Raw genomic sequence first — 24270 nt, 5'->3', positions numbered from 1 at the left:
CTCTGTGGCCCCAGCTTCTGAGCCACGTAGTGCAGCTCCAACTCTGGAGCTTTTTGGGCTGCATCCTCATCTTAGTGGCAACAAAACTCACTTGTCAGTTTGTCTTTCTTTTGCCCTAATAAGGTGAAAGAGAAAGCTCTTACTTTTGCTCTGCATTTGTGCACGGCTAGGTCTATCTACCTGTGTTTTATTAACTACACTAACAGTTTGGGATTTGCTTTTTCTTTGTGAAGTCTGAGACCCTGACTCGGCAAAATAGGTTCCTTTTGTTGTTACAGACTGTACGGTGCTTTATAATCTGCATTTTATCTTCTTGTGTAGTGAATGTTCTTTCTCCAGGAGCATATAGCATCGCTTGTTCTCACTGGCAGATGGAAGGACAGTAGCATGCCATACAGTTAACATGTATGAATAGCTTCTGTTTCCCCAGAGTTTATTATGTGTTAACCATGGTCCTTAGCTCAGTCCCTGTATTACGGTTGGATCCTTAGAACCTAGTGATGATGCTGCTACTGTTAGCCCTGTTTTGTGGATGAGAAATCCGAGAGGTTAAATGTTCAAGATAACAGTAAGTGGCAGATTTTGGACTGGAACAGCCATTTCTTCTCGTGCAATCATTTGTGTATTATCCTGCTCATTGGTGTGAGGAATGCCTGTGTCGTCAGTGTTTCCCTCCCTCTGTTCTTCCCTCTTCTGGTTGGGTTTTTGTAGTGCCGGGAATGAAACTCTAGCCTTGTCCAGGCTGCGCGTCTCCCACCACTGCACTGCACTGGCAGCAACAGGGTTTGTTTGTTTCTTGTTTCTTTTGAGACAGGATCTCATGGCCCTGAACTTTTGATCCCCCTGGGTCCATCTTCAGAGTACTGATTTTAGGCCTAGTCCTGAGTGTCTCACCATGCTCACTTTTATGTAGTGCTGGGATCAAACCCTGGGCTGTGTGTGTGCTAGGTCAGTACCCTGCCACCTGAGCCTCATCTGTAGCCCCATATTCAAGGGCTTTTTTTTTTTTTTTTTCTCCTCGAGGTTAGGAGATTTCTCAATGTAATCTTAGCTAGCTGTCCTGGACTCACTTTGTAGAGTAGGCTGGTCTTGAACTCACAGACACCAGACTGCCTCTGCCTCCCAAGTGCTAGGATTAAAGGCATATGATAGCACACCTGACCTCATATTCATTTTTTAAAGGAAGAGAAAAATCTGCAGTCTAAGCTGTCATCTACCATCCGGGTGGCTTCCAGAAGAGTTGAGGTTCTGTCGCCTCACCGAGACTTGGACCTCATAAATTAGGTTCAGCTTGTAGTGTTATATAAGTGCTACATTTGGCCTTTCTGTGTGTCCTAGTGTAGGAGATACTGTGTAATTTCTCTTCATTTTCTTAGGGAGTGTTGGGTTAGAAGATCCAAACCATGATTAGTCCTTGTATTTGACTGGCTAGGAGCACTGAGCTGACTGAGTTGACTAACTCAAACTTGGTCTGGAGGAGTTCAGGTTTGGATGGCATGGCTGTGGCATACAGAACACTTGAAAAGCAGTGCGTCATTTTACACGAGTGTGTGTGTGTGTGTGTGTGTGTGTGTGTTCTCACAAGAGTGCCATGGTGCGTGTGCAGGCCAGAGGATCACTTTCAGGAGCTGTTTTTCTCCTCCTACTGTGTGGGTCCTTGGGATTGAACAGAGATTTAGGCTTGGTGGCAGACTTTGATCAGAGTCATCTTGCTGGCCCAGAAATAACATCTTTTAAAAACAGAATTTGTTCTATTTTATGTGCATATTGTGTATGTATGTGTATATTTTAGTTTTTCTTTTATTAGGCATGTGTGGTATGTGTGGGTGTATGTGTGTGTGTTCATTTGTGCCTCACTGTGCAAGCCTAAGGCTGTGTCAGGAGTCCCTCAGTTGATCTCGTCCTGTATTGAGGCAGGGTCTTAGGTACATTGCTAGTCTCACTGGCCAACTTCTTTGGGGATCCCCTGTGTCTGCCATCCAGGCATAAGAATTACAGGAGGTCATCACATTCACCTGGTATTTTATGGGTTCTAGACAGCTGAACTTTAGTCCTCATATCTCTATAGCAAGTGTCACTGAGCCAAATCCCCAGCCAACCCCCCCCCCCCATTTTTTACTCATGTAGTCTACACTGGCCTTGAACTGCTCTCCTAGCCTTTACTCCACAGGAGTTGAAATTTTACAGATGAGTATTATCATATGACTTTAAATTTTTATGTTATCATTGCGTAAGTATATGCTGTGTATGAGCATGCAAGCTACAGTGTGAGCATGGAGGTCAGAATAACGTGAGGGGTCGTTTACTCCCCCCACTTTTATGTGGGGTCCAAGGGTAGAGCTTAGGTAGCCAGGCTGTGCTGCTGGTGCTCTGTCCACTGAAGCCATCTCACGCCTGTGCTCTCTTTTTCCTTTTCTTCCTTTATTTTTATTGCATTTATTTCTTTATTTTTTTTGTGTGCTTGTGCACACATACATACCATGGGCGCCTTTACTTGAAACTTATGTTTCTTTGTGAATATGCTCTTCCTGTGTACCCCTGGATGGCACAGCCAGAGCTCTATATAGAACAGGCTGGCCCTGAGTTAGAAGTAATCCTCCTGCTTCATCTTCCCAAATGCTGGGATTATAGGTATATGATACTGTAACCAACTCTGTTTTATATTTCATATAAACATTTTTTAACAAGTTGCTAAATATTTTGTCAATATAACAAAAAATGTAGTGCTTTGTAAAAAGCTATTTTTGAAAATGTATATTTGTTTTATGTGTATGGGTATTTTGACCCCCTGGGTGCCTGAACACCACATGGGTGCCTAGTGCCCACAGAGGCCCAGGGACTGCAGTTACAGATCATTGTGAGTTCTGGGCACTGAACCCAGGTTCTGTAGAAAGACGGTCAGTGCTCCTAACTGCCGAGCCACCCATCGAGCTCCCACTCTTTCTCCCCTCACTTAGCCCAGGATAGCTGAGGATGACCTGGTCCTTCTCCTAGCACCTCCCATGTGCTGAGATTATAGGTATAGACCCTCATGGAATTAACTTGATAGAAGAGGCTCTAGCTTTGATCCACTTTGAGCTAGTCACAGAGTGAATCTGATTTGGTCCAGTTTTGGAGAGTGACATAACACATTGTATAAACCCCTTTTCCTCTTGGATCTTACCCTTGGAATATTAGATTCCAGACAGCCTCTCATGTTGGGAAGGGCGACATGGAATACTTTATGTTCTGGCTGAGCTGGTTTTGTTTATGTCTGTGTTAATGAGGCCTTTGATATTTTGTAGACAATCTGCTTCTTCTTGGTTGAGCAGCAGTCCAAACTGTGGTAGCCTGGGCTCTCTTCCCGTTGCTGTGCTGCAGAAGATTTAAAATCAGGTATGGCTGAGAGGCCGCAAGCCCCACAGTGAAATTCTCCACTTGAGTATGCCATACACTCTCTGATTTGTTTATCATCTGGGTTTCTTTTTTGTGGTGGCCTTTTAGCTGATGTTCACAAGGAATAGAGTCACGTGATGTATGAAGGGAAACATATACACTTCTCTGAGGTTGACAATAAGCCCTTGTGCTCATATAGCCCCAAACTGTGCAAGCAGCGGCGACTCAACGGCTACGCTTTCTGTATCAGACACGTTCTGGAAGACAAGACTGCCCCCTTCAAGCAATGTGAATATGTGGCCAAGTATAACAGCCAGCGCTGCACCAACCCCATTCCCAAATCAGAGGATCGCAGGTAAGAACTGTATCAGACCACATTCCCTTTTGTCTCTCTAATACTATTTCTTTTCAGTGGGTTACATTTCAGTGTTAAATCCTGGGGCTGTTCCACAAAACTTTGGACTACTTCTGGGGTTAAGAAAGCAGGTTTTTTTTTTTTTGAAGCAGGACTAAAATGAAGCAGGGGGAATTTTTAAGTATGTTTAGGTATTTTCTTCTTTTATTGATTTCATACACTTCTAGAGTTTGTTTGTTTGTTGAGACAGGGTTTCTCTGTGTAGCCCTGGCTGTCCTGGAACTCACTCTGTAGACCAGGCTGGCCTCGAACTCAGAAATCCACCTGCCTCTGCCTCCTGAGTGCTGGAATTAAAGGCGTGCGCCACCACTGCCCAGCTTATGTGGTCTTTTATGGTTAAAAAGAATCCCACATATATCATGTTTATGAAACTGTATTTTCACTTTTAAAAAAAGAATTTAATTATCCTCTTTATATTTTTTTGCATTTTCATATTTCATTTAACAAATTATTTTTAGTCAGAAAAAAGCAAACATTTCTCATGGGTGGTTACTCACACTCAAGTTGAGCACTCAGGCCTTAGTGAAGTGCTCAGCAGCTGCAGGTGTGTGTGTGTGTGTGTGTGTGCACGTGCGTGCGCACGCGCTCCCTTCTGGATGGCGGTGTATTATACAACCATGCTAGTATCACTGAAAGTTATCTGAGACAGCACTGCCCAAAACATTCTGCCTCAAGCCTGAGAGACTCTTTGCTCTCTTCTCTTGGTATACCTCTTCCTGTTCTTCACATGCTAGCTGTAGAGACTGCCGTCTGTCTGCATCCCCTAACCAAGGGAGATGTACCACAGGTGGCCACATATAGTGTGGAAATGTCTTGGCATATGTGCAGATACTGATCACAGAGCTAAGCCTGGGGTTCAGGAAAGACTTTAAGAAGCAGCTCTGCAGCCTGAGGGAGGAGTAAGCAGCTCACCAGACTTTGATGAGGCGGCTCTGGGGATGGGGCCGGTTCTAGGATTGCTGTTCTCTGCCCTCACTACCCTCATCAGAACTGCCGGAGTAGGGCGTGTCAGGGGCTGCGTCTGAGAAGGGCAATTATGCTCATCACACCTTCCATTAAGGATCCTGGCTGCTTTGCTTTGTGTCTTAGCAAATGAACCCTTTTCCACCTCAGTGGAAGTCAGACTCCAAGCTTTTTCTTCTCCTTGTCCATCCCCACAGCATGGTGATGGAGAACTCACGTACAAGCTGCAGGAGACTAGGGTAAGGGCTTTGGCTTTGGGATATCTTTCCTGGGGTCATTATTACAGAATAATGATGAAAATCTGGCCAAGGTGGTGGTGCTGGAGTCATCCTGAAAGGATGCAAGAGCCTCACGTTAAGTTACAGGAGTACTCTGGAGGTCGTTACAGGCAGGGTGTCAGCCACCACGGGAAGGGCGTGTGCGCAGGCAGAGTCAGGCTGGCTTCTCAGGAGAGCACCACAGTTACAGAAAGTAAGGGACTTTAAAAGCTGCACCACAGCCCTGCCCTTTATGGCTGGAGGTGCTGAGTGACCGCCCCTCCTGGTTCTGGGACTGCAGCTAAACTCTCCGCCCACCCCCTTGCTAGCTGTATTTTTTTTTTTTTTTTACTTTAAGGGCAGACTTTGAATTTATACTTTAAGGGCAGACAAGACTTTGTGAATTTATACTTTAAAAAATTGTGCTTTTTTTTTTCCTTTTCTTTATATTGTGCTATTTTTAAATTTTTATTTATTCATTCTTTATTTTGTTTTTGTTTTTGTTTTTGTTTTTGTTTTTTTAAGACAGGGTTTCACTGTGTAGCCCTGGCTGTCCTGGAACTCACTCTATAGACCAGACTGATCTGGAACTTAGAAATCCACCTGCCTCTGCCTCCCAGGTGCTGGGATTAAAGGCATATGCCATCACCACCTGGCTACATTGTGCTATTTTTTAAGAAATGAGTTATACTTGGTTATCTTTTACTATCCTAGGAAAAATACTTTCTTTTTTTTAAGATTTATTTATTCATTTTTATGTATATGAGTACACTGTAGCTGTAACAGATGGTTGTAAGCCTTCATGTGGTTGTTGGGAATTGAATTTTTTTAGGACCTCTGCTCACTCCAGTTAACCCTGCTCGCTCCGGTCACCCCGCTTGCTCTGGCCTAAAGATTTATTTATTATTATATCTAAGTACACTGTAGTTATTTTCAGATGCCCCAGAAGAGGGCATCAGATCTCATTACGGATGGTTGTGAGACACCATGTGGTTGCTGGGAATTGAACTCACGACCTTTGGAAGAGCAGTCAGTGCTCTTACCTGCTGAGTCATCTCTCCAGCTCAGAAAATACTTTCATATACAGTCTCTTCATACTTATTTTCATTCTCTAGATCAGTGATTTTTTTTAAAGATATATTTATTATGTTTATAGTGTTCTGCCTGCACATATGCCTGTAAGCCGGAAGAGGGCACCAGATCTCATTATAGCTGGTTATGAGCCACTATGTGGATGCTGGAAATTGATCTCAGAACCTTTGGAAGAGCAGTCAGTGCTCTTAATCTCTGAGCTGTCACTTCTTTCCCCAGTGATCATTCTTGAACACAGTTTTAGATACTATGTGAGAGCAGAAAATTTGAACTGTTTTAACATGCGCCCTCCTTCTGTGTGTTTGTCCACATTCTTTAAAGTAAACATATGTCAACCGGCATAAACTGGCCAGAAAAGAATGGCTCATTCTTTATGTTGAATATTTTTCAGTTTTAGTGTGAAGTGAATGATTTCTGTAGAGAGAGAACCTACCAAAATGGGCACACAGACAGGGGACTTGGGGTTTTCTTGTAGAATTCCTGTGAGCACACGTGGCTTCAATTACAGTGCCTGGAAGTCAGAAACATGCCTTGCGGAGCCTCAGGTGTGCAAGGGACCTATGCATTGAGCCCTCAGCGTGTGGCTCTCGGGACTGAGGGCCAGTCCCCTTCCCCTGCCTATGATGGATGCTTTGCTTGCTCACTTAGCTGCAGTGCCTTCACTTCAGGCTTTCTTTCCCACGAGGCACCGCCTGTACCGCCCTTTCTCCTGGGCCACAGCAGCTGCGGTCCCAGACGTCCGGAGTTTTCTTAGAAGAACAAGCTAAGAAGGGGAAGGGGTTTTGGATTTCTATACTGAGAGAAGTACATTCTATTTCAAAACTACCCCATGATTGTGTAACTGCAAAAGACTTTTGTTGTTGTTGTCGAAATATTTAATCCCAACCTACTTTCCTATCAACCTAACCCCACCCATGTCTGCTCTGCCCAGCTGTTGGCATCTCTACTGACCAATCAGATAACTTGGGGGCAGGCTCACTCATCATTTTACATGCGGACTCTCTTCTATGTGGCAACCACTAAAATACAAGTAGCATTAGGCCAATCCACTATAGTTGGTAGTGTTATTTGTAAATAAGTTAAATTGGAATTAGAAAGAGGTTAATATTCCTGTTGTTTCAAGAACCCAGGTTGAATTCATGAAATACTATGTTTAAATTTCTATATAAATGTTACTAGTTAAATCATAATTACTTAGAAGAATTAATCATTTGAAAATAAGAATTTATTTTTGTTAATACAATTACTCTTGAACATGAAGAATTTGAGGTGATCTTCCTTTCCTACAGAACAACAAGCTTTAGCTGACAGAGTTAGCTAGGTGTGTTAACAACTCATTCCAGCAGTCCCAGTACTCAGGAAGGAGAAACAGCAAGGCTAATCTGTACACACAGCCTTCCCTTACTCTAGCCACTGGGTGAGTGGGCACTGTCACAGCCTGCAGACTGCATCCTCTTGATCCCTCTTTCTAGAGGCTGCTGAGATGGCTCTGCTGAAAAGAAAGGCACTGAGGACCTGGAATCAGGCCCTGGGAAATCACACGGGAGAAGGAAAAACCAGCTCTCCCCAGTCTCTTCTGACTCTGCCTGTGGACACGGCAGGCCCACGCATGTGTGGATGCACACACAAATTAAAATGTCATTTAAAAGTTATTTTTCAAAAAGCAAAAATAAAACCATTGTTCCTTCAAGGCCTGGTGGCTTGTGCCTGTAAACCCAGGACTCAGGAGACTGTGGGAACATCACAAGTTCTGCATCAGCCAGCAGCGCGCTCACACACACACACACACACACACACACACACAGAGGACAACACAGCAAGCTGATAATAAGCACTTAAGCTGCTTCTCTTAAGAGGGAAATTTCTTCCTAACTGAACAAGAACGTTTACTTAGTTCTGCACAGCATTTAACATAAATATTCAAATATGAATTTGCCACTTTGTCTGGGGAGAATGATTAATTGATTAGATATTTATTTATTTATTTAAAGATTTATTTATTTATTTATTTATTAAGTACACATTGTTCTGCTTGCATTTATGCCTGCCAGCCAAAAGAGGGCACTAGTCCTCATTACAGATGGTTGTGAGCCACCATGTGGTTGCTGGGAATTGAACTCCTGACCTCTGGAAGAGCAGACAGTGAGTGCTCTTAACCTCTGAGCCACCTCTCCAGCCCTTGATTAGACATTTATGAGCTGCTCAGCATTGAGGTTGGGAATCCAAACTCTGGTCTCAGGATTGAGTAGAGTAGCAAGCATCCTTATCCACCAAGGCATCTAGCCCCGACTTCTAACTTAGAATATAAAATTCTGCCTTACTGTTCTTTGGTGAGAAACTAATCTTTTCATCAAATGCTGAAACCCATTTGTTTTTTTTTTTTTTTGTTGTTGTTGTTGTTTTTTGTTTTTTTTTTTGTTTTTTGATGCTGTACACTGAACCCAGACCCTTGCTCTCCCAGTGAGCCACCTATCCTCCCTGCCCTTTTTTCTTTGGGATAAAACCATTCCTATGCAGCCCCGGCTGTCCTCAAACCTGTTATCCTCCCTCCCAGCTTGCTATTCTGAGTCACTGGAATTGTGTGTGCGCCACTGTGTGTGACTGCTGTGTTTTCCTGTTGGATGGCTGTGTTTTGATCCTAAGTCGTCAAGTGACTGAACTCCTGATTCTCTTGCCTCTTCCTCCCAAGTGCCAGGGTTAAAGGCTGATGATACACATACCTAGTACTGCTGCTGCCCCTCCCTCCCGCCCCCTCCCTCCCCCTCCCTCCCTCCCTCCCTCCCTCCCCCTCCCTTCCTCCCTTCCTCCCTCTGTTCCTCCTTCCTTCTTTCCTTCCTTCTCCCCTGCACTCTACTTCCTCTTCCTTCTCTTCTTAGTTATTAGCTTTTCCTACCTAACACCATTTTCCTTACTGCCCTCAGCTTAGGACTCTCTTTTTGTTTAGGATGTATGTGGGGTCTGGCACAGAATTGCCAGATCTGCTCAGTTCTGTGGAGATATCGCTTGTTTGCTGCAATAATTGGTTTTGTCTTCAGATAGCTTTGGGAAACCCTGACAGATGGGTACATCTCCCTTGGAACTTCATAATGCACATTATTATACATAATGCTTTGAGAAGTTTTTCAGCAGAAACAAGCAACAACAAAATCATTATGTAATTTTGGTTAAGCCGTAATTTTCCAAATTGACCTAAGCGTGGAGTACTGTTTTGATGGCGCACTTGTTAGCATGCTGTGGGAATGCTGTGAAGAATATAGATTGGAGAATATCCTGTTCCACAGACCTTGACAGGTTTTCAGAATGGTTAATTGTCATAACAGGTATTTATTTTCTCAGTATGTGTTGTAGCCTTCATGGTGTTTAAGTTACAAAGGTAGCCTGCCTATTATTGAAGATTAACGAGGGCCATTATGAGCTTTGATTTTAGCTCCTGTCTCTGCTTGGTCACTTTTCCCTTGGAAAGGAGTTTTGGACAAATTCACCTTTGTAAGTGTAGCGAAGTTGTCTGAATGCGGGTCTTTATTTCAGTGCCTACTTCAGCTTAGTGCTGGAGGGGACAGAGCTTGTTCTTACTTCTCTGCCTGTGGAGAAGCTCACTCCACTAATCATGCTTAGTTCCCTCCACGTGTGTGTGTATATGTGTGTGTGTGTGTGTGTGTGTGTGTGTGATGCCAGTTATGTTATAAGATCTTGATGAATCTTCAGGAACTTAAGTGGTGTTGGAATACAGTGCTTTTTTGCATTAGCGACTTTTAAGTGATCTTTAGACTTGGGGTGAGTTACTTTGTTTGCTGTGAGTAGAGAAGAACAAAGCTGTATGAGATTGTGGCCAAGTCGCTGCGCATGCCACTCACTACTGGACAGACCTGACTTTGCCTGGCGACATCTGTACTTGAGCAGTTCACTTATGTACCTCATCAAAATTACATAGACTTCAGTTGGGGAGAGCTTGAACATGATGACAAGTAGTTTTTTCCATTTTATGTTTTTGAGATAGGGTCTTGCTGCGTAGCCCACACTAATCTTGAATTATGGTCCTTCTAAGTGCTGGCATTACAGGCTTGTGCTACCATATTTCCAGCTGGCTGTTACTTTTGTTTGTTTGTTAGCATGTTTGTTTGTCTCTGTTTGTTTTCAAAATAGGGTTTCTCTGAATAGTCTTGGCTATCCTGAACTTGATCTGCAGACCAAGACTCGCTCTGCTAGCTGTGAACTCAGAGATTCACCTGCCTTTGTCTCCTGAGTGCTGAGATTAAAATCATGTGTCACCATTGCCTAGCTGGCTATATTTTTTTCCAATGTGGTTTTGAAAGATAGAGTCTACAAGCTAGCTTTGAACGTCTGATCGTCCTGCTTCCACATCTCAAGTGCTTAGATTACAGGCCTGCACCACCACACCTGGCCTTGGCCATTTGATTTTTAGTATATTTGGAGTCACATTTTGTAATATGTATTTTATGCTCTGCCTTCTGTATATGTGAGGAACATCTTCACGTGTCTGTGCATTTTTGCAGGTACTGCAACAGCCACTTGCAGGTACTCGGCTTTATCCCGAAAAAAGAGAGGAAGAAAAAGACTGACCCGGTAGATGAGGTGAAGGCCAGGCACCAGATGGATGCCATGGCGTTTAGCCTGACGGTGCCTACCCTGGCCTTGAAGATGCCCAATGGACTGGATAGCATGTCCCTCTCTCCACCTGGGGCAAGGGTTCCTCTCCACTACCTGGACACTGAGTTGGAAGACCCCTTTGCTTTCAACGAGGAAGACGATGACCTAAAGAAAGGGGTGACTGTGAGAAAAAAGTTGCAGAGCAAGTTGGCTCAGAACCGGCAACGCCAGAGAGAGACAGAGATTTTAAAAGTTCGGCAAGAGCACTTTAGCACCCCTCCCACACCTCCACAGCAGCACACCCACCTGTCACCTCTGTCTACTTCTTTAAAACCTCCAGCACCACCACAGGGTTCAGTCTGCAAGTCACCTCAACCTCAGAACACCAGCCTACCAATGCAGGGAGTGGCCCCCACCACACACTCTATAGCACAAATAAGGCAGGCCTCTCACAAGAGGCCTCTGCCCCTCCTTCCCTCCAGTCGAGCTCCCATCTCAGATGCCCCCAGGACTGACCGAATCCTCATGAAAGCCGCCGCCTTCTCTCCACACTTGTCTTGTATAAGCCGCCTGCAGAGACTGGTGAAACTGTGCACCCAAAAGCGTCAGCTGGACGCGGACCTGTTTCCTCATTTAGGTGAGTTGGCCTCCTTTCCTGGAACTGATTGCTGCCATGAAGTGTGCCTGTCACAGCTATTGTATATTTCAGCAGACCACTCACAGTAGAAATGTTTTGGGATAGTTGGTTGAGTAGATACAGTTCTGAATTGACCATTTGAACTTTTGTTATAGCTTTTGAAAATTAAATTCTTGAAATTTTAAGTTGTTTTTGACAGTTTCACATGTACAGGAATGTATTTTCATTATATTTGATGCCTGCATTGCCTTTTCTTGTCCCCTCTTCCAGTGAACCCCTTTCTTTCTCACAAGTCCTTTCTACTTTGTATTGTTTATGCTTTTGTTTTGTTGGTGATGCAGTAAGTTTAATTAGCTTTGCTTCCTGAGCAGGTAGACAGTCATAGCTTTCATTAATGGTTATAGCAGTATATAAAAAGGATGGTTGTGTTTGCTTGTAGCCTCTGTGTTAATTGAGGTTCTGAGTGTCTTAGAGAGGGCCTTGATATGTTGCATAGGTTAGCCGTTTCTTAGCGTAGGGGATGCCCCTCCCTCAGCCTCAGTACATTTTGTTATACCGTAGTGTGTGCTGAGACATTGTGTCATTGCCTCGGTGAGGCAGCGTCCCTACTCTCTGCTCTTGGGCTTCCTTTATACTTGGTAAGCCAGGCACAGTGCCATATGGCTGTTATCCCATCACTTGGGAGGCAGAGGCAGGAAGTTGTTCCAAGTTCCAGCCAGCCTGTTCCAGGAGTTCTAGGACAGTCAGGGTTTGGTAGTGAATCCCAAACCCTAAAAAATGTTATTAAGAAATTCTCAGCCGGGCGTGGTGGCGCACGCCTTTAATCCCAGCACTTTGGAGGCAGAGGCATGCAGATTTCTGAGTTCGAGGCCAGCCTGGTCTACAAAGTGAGCTCCAGGACAGCCAGAGCTATAAAGAGAAACCCTGTCTCGAAAAACCAAAAAAAAAAAAAAAAAAAAAAAAAAAAAGAAATTCTCATGGTAGTTCATGTTCAGGATTGAAAAATAAGATATAAACAAAACTTATTATTTTATTTTTTAATTTAGTGTATTCTCTCTCTCTCTCTCTCTCTCTGTGTGTGTGTGTGTGTGTGTGTATTACAAGTATTAGTATGTATAGAGTGAGAAGAATGGCTTTAAGGAGTTGTTTCTCCCATTCCGTCATGGGATCTGAGGATTGAATTCAAGTCAGGTTTTATGCTAAATGCTTTTACCATTAAGCCAGATAAAATTCTGATTTTTTTGTTTGTTTGGTTTTGTTTGTTTGTTTTGTTTCGTTTGTTTGCTTTTTGAGACAGGGCTTTTCTGTGTAGCCCTGGCTGTGCTGGCATTTGCTCCATAAACCAGGCTGGCCTCGAACTCAGAGATCTTCCTACCTCTGTCTTCTGAGTACTGTGATTAAAGGTGCTCTACCACCACCTTTTGCTAGAATACACACACACACACACACACACAAACACACACGCACGCACGCACACACACACACAATTTATTTTATTTTTTAGTGTCCCTATGTGAGTTTATTCACATTTGACTTCAGTGCCTATAGAGTCCAGAGGAGGGTGTTGATTCCTTGGAGCTGGAGTTACAGAGTGCTGGGAACTGAATTCAGGTGGTCTGTAAGAGCAATATATGTTCTTAACTCCTGAGCCATCTTTTCAGCCCCTAGGACATACTTTTGAATGTGCTGTGAGCTAAAATTCTACCTAGTAGGAAGCATTCCTTATTTCCTTTAGATGGTAGCACTAGAAAGCCAAATAAAGGATATGAGTAGGAGGAGAAACGTGAATGGTCAGAAGGCCTTTGAGAGCATCAGTTCCCACAACAGATCAGAAATACAGCAGTCAGTGAGACGATCCTGTGGGAGAGCATGTATTTATCCATTGCTGGTGAATAGTGTGACTATCATCGAATTATAAAACAATTGTTTGGGGGCTTCTGACTCATACCTGTAATATAGCACTTGGAAGACTGAGGCATGAGTTTGAGGCTAGTCTGGGCTATAGAGTGAGAACCTGTTTCAAAAAAACAATACAGGGGGCAGAGAGATGGCTCAGCAGTTAAGAACACTTGACTTTCTTGTAGAGTACCTGAGTTTGGGAGACTCACAATTACCTGTAATTCCAGATCCAAAAGATCTAGTCCCCTCTTCTGGCCTCCAAGAGGAGCACCCACACATGTGGCATATTCTTATATATATATGCACATTAAAAAATTTCCAGCCATCGGTAACTCTGGTTACAGAGGATCTGATGCTCTTTCTCACTGTCCATGGGCAGTAAGCATGTACGTTGTACCCAGACATACATGTAGGCAAAACACTTAAGTATAAAATAAAACCCCACAAAACTATACAAATACACATATAATATGTGTTATTTATAGCTTATATATAATCTTACATATATTTATCAAGCTCATTTTTGGGTTTCCATCCTAGCAGTAAATGTTGGAACTTGTATGTGCAGGTTGTTTACTGTAGCATTGCTTACAGAATAACAACCTGAATATGTTGAGTAACCAATGGGAAATTTGAATGAGTTATATGTTTTACACATTATTATAGAACTGTTTTTGAAGAGTGAATGAGATCTGACTGCGTTGTGTTTAACATAACTGGTGGTTAAAAAAAAATCAAGAGGAATTATGTTATTTCATTTTGTAAAAACTAAGTAAACAAAAGGAACTAAGCAAGAGCATCAGTGTGTTCTTTGGTTGTGTACATGGGTAGATGTGCCTGACTGATGTAAAGATAGGTGAAGTGCACATCTTACCAGGCTGTACACCTTGCATACTCATAGAGAATGGGATGGGGCAGGGGGGTGTACTTTACTATAAATGAGAGTAGTGAGCTTTTTTTATACCTCTAAATTATTTCACCTGCTATTAAATTATCTGAAGAAAAGTTCTGGATTATAGTAAGTAAAAATAATAAAATAATCCCAAACCTATTAAATACCCAGTTGTTATGACAGTGGTAAATTCTTGAAAGTAAGTTAAATTAAGTTCCAATTATATATACTTACTCATAACCTCTTTTAAAATCTTGTATAAAATATGTTTGTAAGTTAACAATTTTGTCATATATAGCATAATTTGTCATGGCTGAATTTAAATTATTTCCAGTTTATATTACTTTAAACTATTGTAGATGCATAGCTTTGCAGCAAAGTAATTACTGTCACATCTTTAATTTTTTTCTTAAAATAAATAATAAAAAATAAACTTTCATGAATCATGTGGAGAAAAGGGGACCAGGCCAGACATGCTGGCCCGTTGTGTACATAAAGATCAAAGGTCAGTGGGGTGGAGTCAGTTCTTTTTCACCTTCACTTGGGTTCTTGGTCATCAGGCTTGTGAAAAAAAATGTCTTTAACCTCTGAACAATCTCAGCTGCATTTTTCTTTTTCTCTGTGTAGAAAGTGTATGTATGTGTAACTGTGGGCTTTTCCACCCATGCCCCAGTTCCTGAAATAACAACTTTGAGACTTAATTATATATGGATAAATGCCTAGGCCATGATCTTGGGCTTGTTCCCTGACTAGCTCGTAACTTAATTAACCTGTTTATTCTGTTCTGTGACTGCCACGTGGCTGGTTACCTCTTCTCAGTTTCATGCATCTGTCTCCTCAGAGTTTGGGGGTGAATCTATTTCTGCCTTAACTATCCCAGAGTTCCTCTCTCCCTATTGGAACTACCACTTCCTATTTCTTGCCTCAGCTCATTGGCCAGTAAGCCTTTTATTGACAGGCGATGCTTCTATACAGTACAGAAGAGATTCTCTCTACATGTATGTATATACGTGTATATACACATGATTGTAGAAGCCAGGTCTGTATTGGGTGTCTGTAGCATTCATTCACACACACACACACACACACCAGTGAAAACAATTAAAAGAAAGAAAAAAAATGCTATTGAGGGATGTGGACGTAGATGCTTGCTAGCATGCATGAGACTCATTCATGGGTTTGATTCCCAGCATCATATAAACCTGGTGTTGGGTAAATGCCTATAATCCTAGTACTTGGGAGATGACGGCAGGAGGATCAGAAGTTTAAATTCATCTTTTACTACACACTGAGTTCATGGCCAGCCAAGGTTACATGAGAGTTTGCCTCAAAACTAAAGTAATCTAAGCTAAACTAAACTCAGTGAAACAAAAGCAGTTTATTCCTGTTGCACCCAGAGCAATCATCAACCCTTCTTCACACAGCAGAGGAGTTCCGGGCACGTGTCCTGTTTAGTTATACAGTACGCTAGACAGCTACTCAGGGCTGAGATGTGATAAGCACATCATTTTGAAGGGATAAGAACACCTTAAGTACAACTTCCTGTCTGTGTACCTACAGCCCTGCCTTTCCTGCACCCGTCTAACTCTGAGAGCCCCTCCGATGCCTTGGTTCATGAGAAGTAGCAGCCACCACCATGGCACCCACACCATTGCTGTCAGTAGTCCACAGGCCTCAGTGCAAGCAGTACCTTACTCAGACTGCAAAAGTAGTATTGACATGTGGAACTCAACGTTTTAGGAACTCTGGGATTTACTGACAATATTTAGCAATATAGCTGAATGTTTGTTTATGTGTTTTGAAAAGAGATTTATTTATTTATTTTATGTATGTAAGTACACTGTAGCTGTCTTCAGACACACCAGAAGAGGGCATCAGATCCCATTACATTTGGTTGTGAGCCACCATGTGGTTGTTGGGAGTTGAATTTGGGACCTGTGGAAGAGCAGTCAGTGCTCTTAAAAATTGAGCCATTTCTCCAACTCTTATTTATGTGTTTTATAAAGCAATATTTATCTTGCATGTCTTTCTTTGCATTTTATTGACCCTTTTACTGATAGCTAGAGCTGTTTAAACATAACTCATATTTATGTAAAGTCTTCCCTCCCCTTGTCAATATCTGTTTCGGTACATTTATTTATTTATTTGATTGATTGATTTTGTGTGTGTGTGTGTGTGTGTGAGAGAGAGAGAGAGAGAGAGAGAGAGAGAGAGAGAGAGAGAGAGAGAGAGAGAGAGAGAATGTGTGTGCTTGCTCGAGTGTGTGTACTGAGTATCATGGACTATGTCCAGATGTCATTGTACAGTTTAGAGAGTTGTTTCTTTCCTTCCATGTGTGTTGTTCTGGAGGTTGAGCTCACAGGAGTTCTGACTGCCCCGCCCACTGCTGATTGTTTCCGTTCCGTTCTGACTTAAGAGTGTCCTTTGTCAGACTTCTGAGAGCCATGCTTTATGGAATGAGCCACCGTGCCTGAGCAGAGTAAAGTTCACCAAAAAAGCATATAGAGATCTAAGGCTCTTTGGAGAAAACAGACATTGTAGTGTTCTCTGGGCACCATTTGTAGTCTACATTCAAGTCAGTGAGAACACATTAAGAAAAATCCATTCTGTGGTTCACACTATGGCGGGTTGGGCCTGGTCCTAAATGTTGGCTTGATGGGCAGTTACTTCTAAGCAGGAGTAACACATCCATCCTTACACTGCTGAGAGATCCATCCCGTAGACGCTCACTTTCATTTGCCTGGCTACAGACATTACTTTTTTCACCCCTCCCCTTACCTCCTGAGACAGGGCTCCTCCTGTTAGCCTGGCTGGCCTCACATCCACAGAGATCCACCTGCCTCCACCTCTGCCTCAGCCTCCCAAGTGCTGAGATGAGGGTATGAGCCCAAGTGTCTTTATCCTTTTCCTCTTTTTACTGGTGTGTGTTTGTTTATTTTTGAGTCTGGAGCTTCTGAATCTCAGGCTGGCCTTGAACTCTATAGCTAGCATGACATTGAGCTTGTGATCCTCCCACCTCCATCTTTCAAGCACTGGGATTACAGGCATGTGGCACCATACTTGGTTTAGGTCCTGTTGGGGATTATGCCTCTTGCTTTGTTTGTTCTAGCTGAGCACTTAACATTGTTTTAGTGTTCGACTCTTTTTAACGTAATGTATGACGTTTTGATTATTTGAATGAGCTCAGTCTCTTTGCTCATGTTTCCAGATGATTAACAAAGTGTATTATGAAGCCCATTCTTGAAGTACAGTATAGCCTTGCTGTTAAAATGCCGTGGTTTAAAGCTTAGTGTATATCAAATATCTTTGTAAGAAGAGAAGTTCATTTGGAGGCTTCAAGTGCACTGTGGTGGATGTGCTGTAGCTATTGCTTATATATTTTAGACAGCATTGTTTGTCAGGATTTTATTGTTGGTTTGTTTGTTTGTTTGTTTGTTTTTTGTTTTTTCAAGACAGGGTTTCTCAGTATAGCCCTGGCTGTCCTGGAACTCAGAAATCTGCCTGCCTCTGCCTCCCAAGTGCTGGGATTAAAGGCGTGCGCCACCCACCGCCTGGCGATTTTATTGTTTTAAATTTTCATTACATTATTATTTTTTTTTTATTGATGGGGGAATGTGTGCCACTGCGCATATGTGGTCAGAGGACAACTTGTGGAAGTTGGTGCTGTTCCACCATGTGGGTCCCTGTGATTGAACACAGGTAGTTAGGCTTGGCAGTGACTGCCTTGTTGCTCATGAGCCATCTTGCCAGTCTTTGTGTAAATCTTAAATGAATTAGTGTTTTGTCTAACCTGTCATCTGCACTGTCTGCCGCAGGATTGGATTGGTCTGAGGAGAGCGGAGAGGAGTTGGAGGACGCAGATCAGGCTTCGCCATATCAAGTCGCATGGTCCATCCGAGAAACCCTCAGACATGAAAGACACACGTAAGCTGCCCTTTTTGGTTTTATTCTTGGAGATATAGCAATTTGCCTTTCTTCCTGTCTGTTCCAATGTTTTTTATTAAATTTTACTATGCTATAATTAGGTTTAGTTAGTCAAACTTAATTCAATTTGGGAATAAATGGATTATATTGTTTGAGCAAAGTTAACTTTGACTTTTTTTGCTAAATATGTTTCTCTAGCTTTCCCACTTGCCGATGTTTAATATAACAGAATTGAAAGGAATCTTGAAGATTATCTGATGTAATTTCATCTTATAAAAGTGGCAAACATACCCAGGGAGCTAAGGCACTTGATCACAATCACTGTGAGGGTTGGTTCGAGTCCTGCCATGCTGGAACTTGATCACGGTCACTCTGAGGGTCGCCTTGAGTCCCGCCATGCTTTATGTCCCTGCCTGTGATAACTAGAAGTAGTGCTTTTTATTTTCCTTCTCTTGTGCTAAGTGCTTCTGAAGGAAACTCTTCCTAGCTGACCTCAGCTTATCAAATGCTGGTTCAGAATTCTTAGAGCCACCCCCCCCCCCCACACACACACACATCAGTGTTTTTCCCAGTGTGCTTTGTAAAGGAGATATTTGTCAGAGGTCTGTAGATGATGGGTGTGCATTTTCTTAGTGACTGCTTTAGCACTATAAAGAAAATAGTTGGGTGCGCTGTGAGCAAATGCAGTGGCTGCTTTGGTGGTGGGGCTAGAAGATGATTGCTCATAGACTGAGCTAGTCCTTGATTTAAAGACTTGGGGTCTACATAAATACCTAACGAAGTAGAAACCTGCTCATTTGACATCTGACATAGATCATCCCTGGAAGTTCACAGCCTCCTAGTATAGACATAGAGTTTATCTTATGCCTCTTGAATTTGTAGGAACATGATAGATTAGTACAACAGGGAATGGAAAATGAGTTTGTATAGACTGGTTATAAACCAAGACTTCATGGAAGCAAATTACAGTCAAAAGCTTATTTGTGCATGGAACTAGAGCAAAGGGAATTAGTTGGGTTTTATTCATAGGCAATGTCAAGAAGTTGCAGTAGCATATTCAGCCATTCCTGCTCTTGGGTTTGATCCCCACAGCACTATTTCTGCCTCACTTAGCCCGGAGAGAGTGTTGGGAACTGCAATTCCATTTCATGCTTCAGGATGGCTACCTATGACTGCTGTGCTCTTTGAGCTAGAGCACACAGTAGGGCTGTCATGCTTAGCTTTGTAGTTACAGACACATCAGGCACACATCATGCCCACTAACATGACTTCAGAGGTTTGGGGTCAGTTCTACAAAGAATTAACCCTGGGGAATGCCCTGCTGAACATTTGAAATGAATAGCAGATGGAAGCCATTTCTACTTTAATTCCTGAGACAGCCTGGGCATCAGTTTGGGGGTGGATTGCTCTTGGTTGGAAGCAGTGTGCATTCTGTCTCTGCCTTTCACTCTTACCGAATTGTCACGGTGACAGTGTCCTTTGTTGTTTGAGGCTCACACCTTCCTCAGCTCTACCCCTGTGGAGCATTTTACACGACTGCTGCCTTGATGGCCACAAAGCCCTGCTTTTCTAGTTGTAAATAATAAATTATCTTACTACTCTCCCAGCTTTAGTGTACTGTGTGCATGTATGCATGTGTGTGTATGTGCGTGTGTGTGTCTGTGTGTGTGTGTATACATATGGACCTCCCATGTGGAAGAGGAGGATATCAGGTGGGCTACTCTAGCTCCCTCTGCCTTATTCCTTTGAGATCAGGTTTCTCAAACCTGAGGGTAGTCTGGTTGTCATCAAGTTCTAGCAGTCCCCATTCCCACCTATTAGGGTTATAGGTGTGTACACCATGTCCCCACTCCATTTTAAAATTCGTTTATATTATTGTATGAATTTTCAGTCTGCCTCCACTAATACATACCTGGTGCCCAAGGAGATAAGAATGGGGCCTTGGGTACCGTGGAACTGGGACTGTGGATGTTGAGAGCTCCCCTGTGGGTACTGGGAATGAAGAATAAAACGTTTTTGTAATCCCTGAGCCATCTCTTCCCCGCTTCATCCCCACCCTCTTACGTGGGTTCTGAGCATCCACACTCAGGCCCTCACAGTGTGAACACAGTGGGTATTCTAACCACTGAGCCCTTGCTACCCTTTCTTTCTTTCTTTCTTTTTTTGTTCGCTGAGACAGGTTTCTCTACATAGCCCTGGCTAACAACGTAGACCTCAAACTTACAAAGATCCTCCTATGTCAGCCTGGCTGCTAGGATTAAGGGCAAGCACCACCATGTCCGGCTGTTATCCATTTCCATAAATAAAGTTCAACCCTCCTCCAGCCTCCCTTACTGGGAATTGAGCCTCTTGACCACTAGACAAATGCTCTACTGCTGAGCTGGACAGGGTCTTGCCAAGTTGCTCAGGGTGGACCAGAATTCACTCTACAGGTCCAGATGGTCTCTAACTTGGGAACCTCCTGCCTCAGCCTCCTGAGTAGCTGGAAATACAGGCTGGTGCCACCAGGCCTGGCACTGAACTCTTAACTTGGCATTTAGATTTGGAAACTTTGGCTGTCCTCACTCCCTCCATTCTATACCCTTCTTAGCCCAGCTACTTATCTTGCATTTACCACCCTATCTCCACAGAGTGTTCCATCTGTGTGAGGTCTCCTGATGTCTGTCCTCAGTAGGGGTACTTTCTTCAAGGTTAGCATTCCTGCTGTCTTATTTGCAGACTGAGCCTTTCATCCAGCAGTGAGCATCAGTGACACCTTTCCATACCTCTGCCACCAGCTTACAGTTGTCATACTCATTGATAGAATGTTTATAGCACCCATCGGCCCTGCTAGAACTCTGAAGTGTATATCTACAGTGAGACTCTGAGGAACAAGTGAAACATAAGCTCATTCTTAGACTCTCAGCAGTAGATCTGTAGTAAGGCCTGGGAACCTGACATTTTAAGACTCCTAGATTTTTCTCTCCCAGACACACCCTGACTATGTAGCTGTGGCTAAGCCAGAACTCACTGTGTAGTCCTAGCTAGCAGTGATTTGGGGGTGCAGACTTCTGTCACTGTATCTGGCTGGACACCCCTGACCCCCAGTCTTTGTTTTCTGTTTTGTTGGGTTTGTTTTTTGCAACAAGGGCACACAATGAGTGCCAGCCTAGCCCTGATTTCAAGGCAATCCTCCTGCCTCTGTCTCCTGAATATGTTGCCAAGCCCTGAGTTCTTAGATACTTTTTCTGCCTTGTGTTAGAGATTTGAGCCTTCAGTCTCTCTGCCCCACTCTGTTAGTTACTGGTTTTGGCCTCTTTTGCATTATTCCATTTGGGAGTGGATTTCTCTTGTGTAAATCTCATTGCAAACTCTTTTCCACTTGGTTCTCCTGTGGTGGTTAGCATAATAGACACACAGTAGATGTTCAGCAAATGAAAAGATTGAGGTATGAGCCTTTAATTTGTGTATTTATAGTAGAAACTATACTGTAAAGGATATGTTTCTAGGAGATACTCTAAACAGATGTTTATAGAGTAGCTTGCTGTGGGCTGGTATGGAGTAAAATGCCACCCTATAACAAAACAAAAACAAATACTGAGCTGCAGGAGACAGGCAGTATTAACACTCATTCTCTGGGTGTAGTGTTTACTTATAATAGAAGATAAAGAAGATCATGTAACATCAGTGTTCAGGTAATGTACAGTATTCGGAACAATAAAAAATGAGGTCAAATTTGTCCTATATAAAAGTTGCCATTTTGCCCTTGGTGCTGGTAGGCAGTACTGAGCAAGCACAGCACAGCACTGTTAGCTTAGAAGTACACAGCTCAGCACTGTTGGCTTAGAAGTACCCTCAGCATCCTTTCCAGCAAACACTTAAATTGGGATCAGCAGTCAGTCACATTAGCAAGGTATGAAACTGTAACCCTGGCCTACGAGAATAGTTTAGATACTCTGTAGCTACCATGGCAGTTCCATGGTTCCTATGCCATACATTCTCCTAAGTGAGAAAAGATGATATAAAACCCAGAATATGTAAAGTGTAGCTCTTACTGAGTGCTGTTGGAAGTGACTGCTGTGTTTCTGAGGTGACTGTTTTCATGAAGGTTCAATGTCTGTATCCTCTGTGAGCAAGGATAGAGAAATGCTTGTCCTTCCTGCCCCGCTTTGGGCGCAGTAGAGACCGTGGAAGGAAGGCCTGCCAGGATGAACACCACCGCCCCGCTAACACCACTGCCCCGCTGCTGCTGCTGCTGCTGAAGTCTTGTCTTCAGCGCTACTGGAATTACTCCTGGTTTCCTAAGTTTGCGTTCTCATGCCACAGAAGTGTTGAACTTGTGTATTCACCCCTTGTTTGTTTTCACGTCCCCTTTCTTACACGAAGCTCCCTTGTAATCAGTTTCCCCTTCACCCCACACTTTCCAGGTCAGACGACGACGACATGGAGAGCAGGAGCTCCAGGGTGACCCAACTTTGCACTTACTTTCAGCAGAAATACAAGCACCTCTGCCGCCTGGAGCGGGCAGAGTCTCGACAAAAGAAGTGCCGGCATACATTTAGGAAGGCACTGCTGCAGGCTGCCAGTAAGGAACCCGAATGCACTGGTCAGCTGATACAAGAACTACGGAGAGCTGCGTGCAGCCGAGCCAGGTTAGAGCCACAAAGGCAGGGCCTCCCTTTTTAGGCCTTGTCTCCTACTTTTCCTTATTCACCTTTGAGGGATAGTTGAGGCATTGTGTGAGGTGAACATGTAAGTCCCAAGTAGTTGAGTGTGATGTTTGGTTCAGGAGTGCTACCTCAATGGTAGGGTAGCACTATATATGTATATGTATATATGTATATATGTATATATATACAGACACATATGCATACACACACACATACACACACACACACACATATACATTTATTGGGAAGGTTCCCACTCATCTTCAGTCAGGGGGTTTCAGCTGCTTCCTCCTCCTGAAGGAGCGTCCTTTTGTCAGCCATGCTTTTCCACCTGTAGGCTGACAGAGGACAGTGGAGCAGCCAACACACAAGACTACCATTTGTGCATGGCAAAAGACCGTGGTAATTTTATAGCATCCTGGGCATTTCACATCCATAAAGTAGGAATTGGGGCTCTGCACCAGGCGCTTTTTCTTGTTTCCTTTTCTCCTCTTCTGGAGAGGGGTGGAGGAGATCCTTGCGAGAGGCATGTTCTCGTGGGGAGGCTGCCACTGCTGGAACAGTAGCACACACAGTCTTCCGCTGACAGAGAAATGAAAGCATTTACTGCTTCTTGGATTCCTTGAGTTGCATTGAGTTGATTCATTGAAGAGATTTGAGAATGTTATTTCTCTTGCTTGTTAACTTGTAAATCTGTGTCATCCAGGCCAGCTTCAAACTCTGGATCCTCTTGCCTCAGCCTCCTGAGTACTGAGATTATAGCAGATGCCATTTCATCTGACTGACAATATTGGCTATCTTAAAAAAAACAAAAACAAAAACAAAAACAAAACAAATTGCAACGCCTAAAATTTTCCTGTTACTTAAATTAATAATTATTGTTTTTAAAAATTATCTTTTTAAAACCATAATCTAATACTTTTATTTTATAATAAAACACATTTTACTTGTGTTAGTTATAATTTCTTTTTCTTTTTCTTTTTTTTTGAGACAGGGTTTCTCTGTATAGCCCTGGCTGTCCTGGAACTCACTCTGTAGACCAGGCTGGCCTCGAACTCAGAAATCCACCTGCCTCTGCCTCCCGAGTGCTGGGATTAAAGGTTTGTGCCACCACTACCCAGCTGCTTTCTTTTATATGTACATTACCTCATGTTCACAGGAGTTGGTTATGTTTCTTTTTGTCCACTTGCTCTCTCACTGGCTCAATATATAAATACATACATCCATACTCAGGCCGGTCTTAAACTCCTGCTGCCTATTCTCAGTCTCAGAAGTACTGGGATTCCATGCACATGCCACAAACCTAGGAAAACAGAGTTTTCGGTGACTGTATAATGTAGGTATCAGTCTTTAGACTTTTTCTGGTTTATGTATTTAAGTTAAAATTGACCTGTATTGTTGAAAAGGTCTTTGTTTTTTCACCAGGGTCTCAGTTCCTCAGTAACAACTTGGATGCTTGTTATTTATTAAAAACTGCCTAGGCCATAATAAGCTAGGCCTGTTCCCACTAGGCCATAACTTACATCAATCCACTAACTATTCTGTGACTGACATGTGGC

General features: G+C 43.1%; 1 protein-coding gene and 1 pseudogene across 6 annotated transcripts in view; one reads left to right on the top strand and one right to left on the bottom strand.

The window, feature by feature from the left end:
• Window positions 1–24270, top strand: part of Ino80d (INO80 complex subunit D) — a 66467-nt gene that overhangs the window by 17253 nt on the left and 24944 nt on the right. For 4 of the 6 annotated variants that reach the window (NM_001114609.1, XM_006495946.3, XM_006495947.3 and 1 more), the window contains 5 exons: window positions 3285–3375; window positions 3484–3730; window positions 10617–11347; window positions 17954–18062; window positions 22469–22693. In NM_001114609.1, coding sequence (NP_001108081.1) covers window positions 3513–3730; window positions 10617–11347; window positions 17954–18062; window positions 22469–22693 — 1283 coding nt within the window. In that variant the 5' untranslated portion in view covers window positions 3285–3375; window positions 3484–3512. The remainder of the gene's footprint in view (window positions 1–3284; window positions 3376–3483; window positions 3731–10616; window positions 11348–17953; window positions 18063–22468; window positions 22694–24270) is intronic. The other 2 variants (NM_001081436.2, XM_030253691.1) reach the window with 1 other exon arrangement.
• On the bottom strand, window positions 22949–23271 carry Rps27-ps1 (ribosomal protein S27, pseudogene 1; annotated as a pseudogene).

Source organism: Mus musculus, chromosome 1 (assembly GCF_000001635.26).
Source record: "Mus musculus strain C57BL/6J chromosome 1, GRCm38.p6 C57BL/6J".
NCBI lineage: Eukaryota > Metazoa > Chordata > Mammalia > Rodentia > Muridae > Mus > Mus musculus.
Note: the sequence above shows the minus strand (reverse complement) of the source record. Positions and strands in the feature narration are given on the sequence as shown.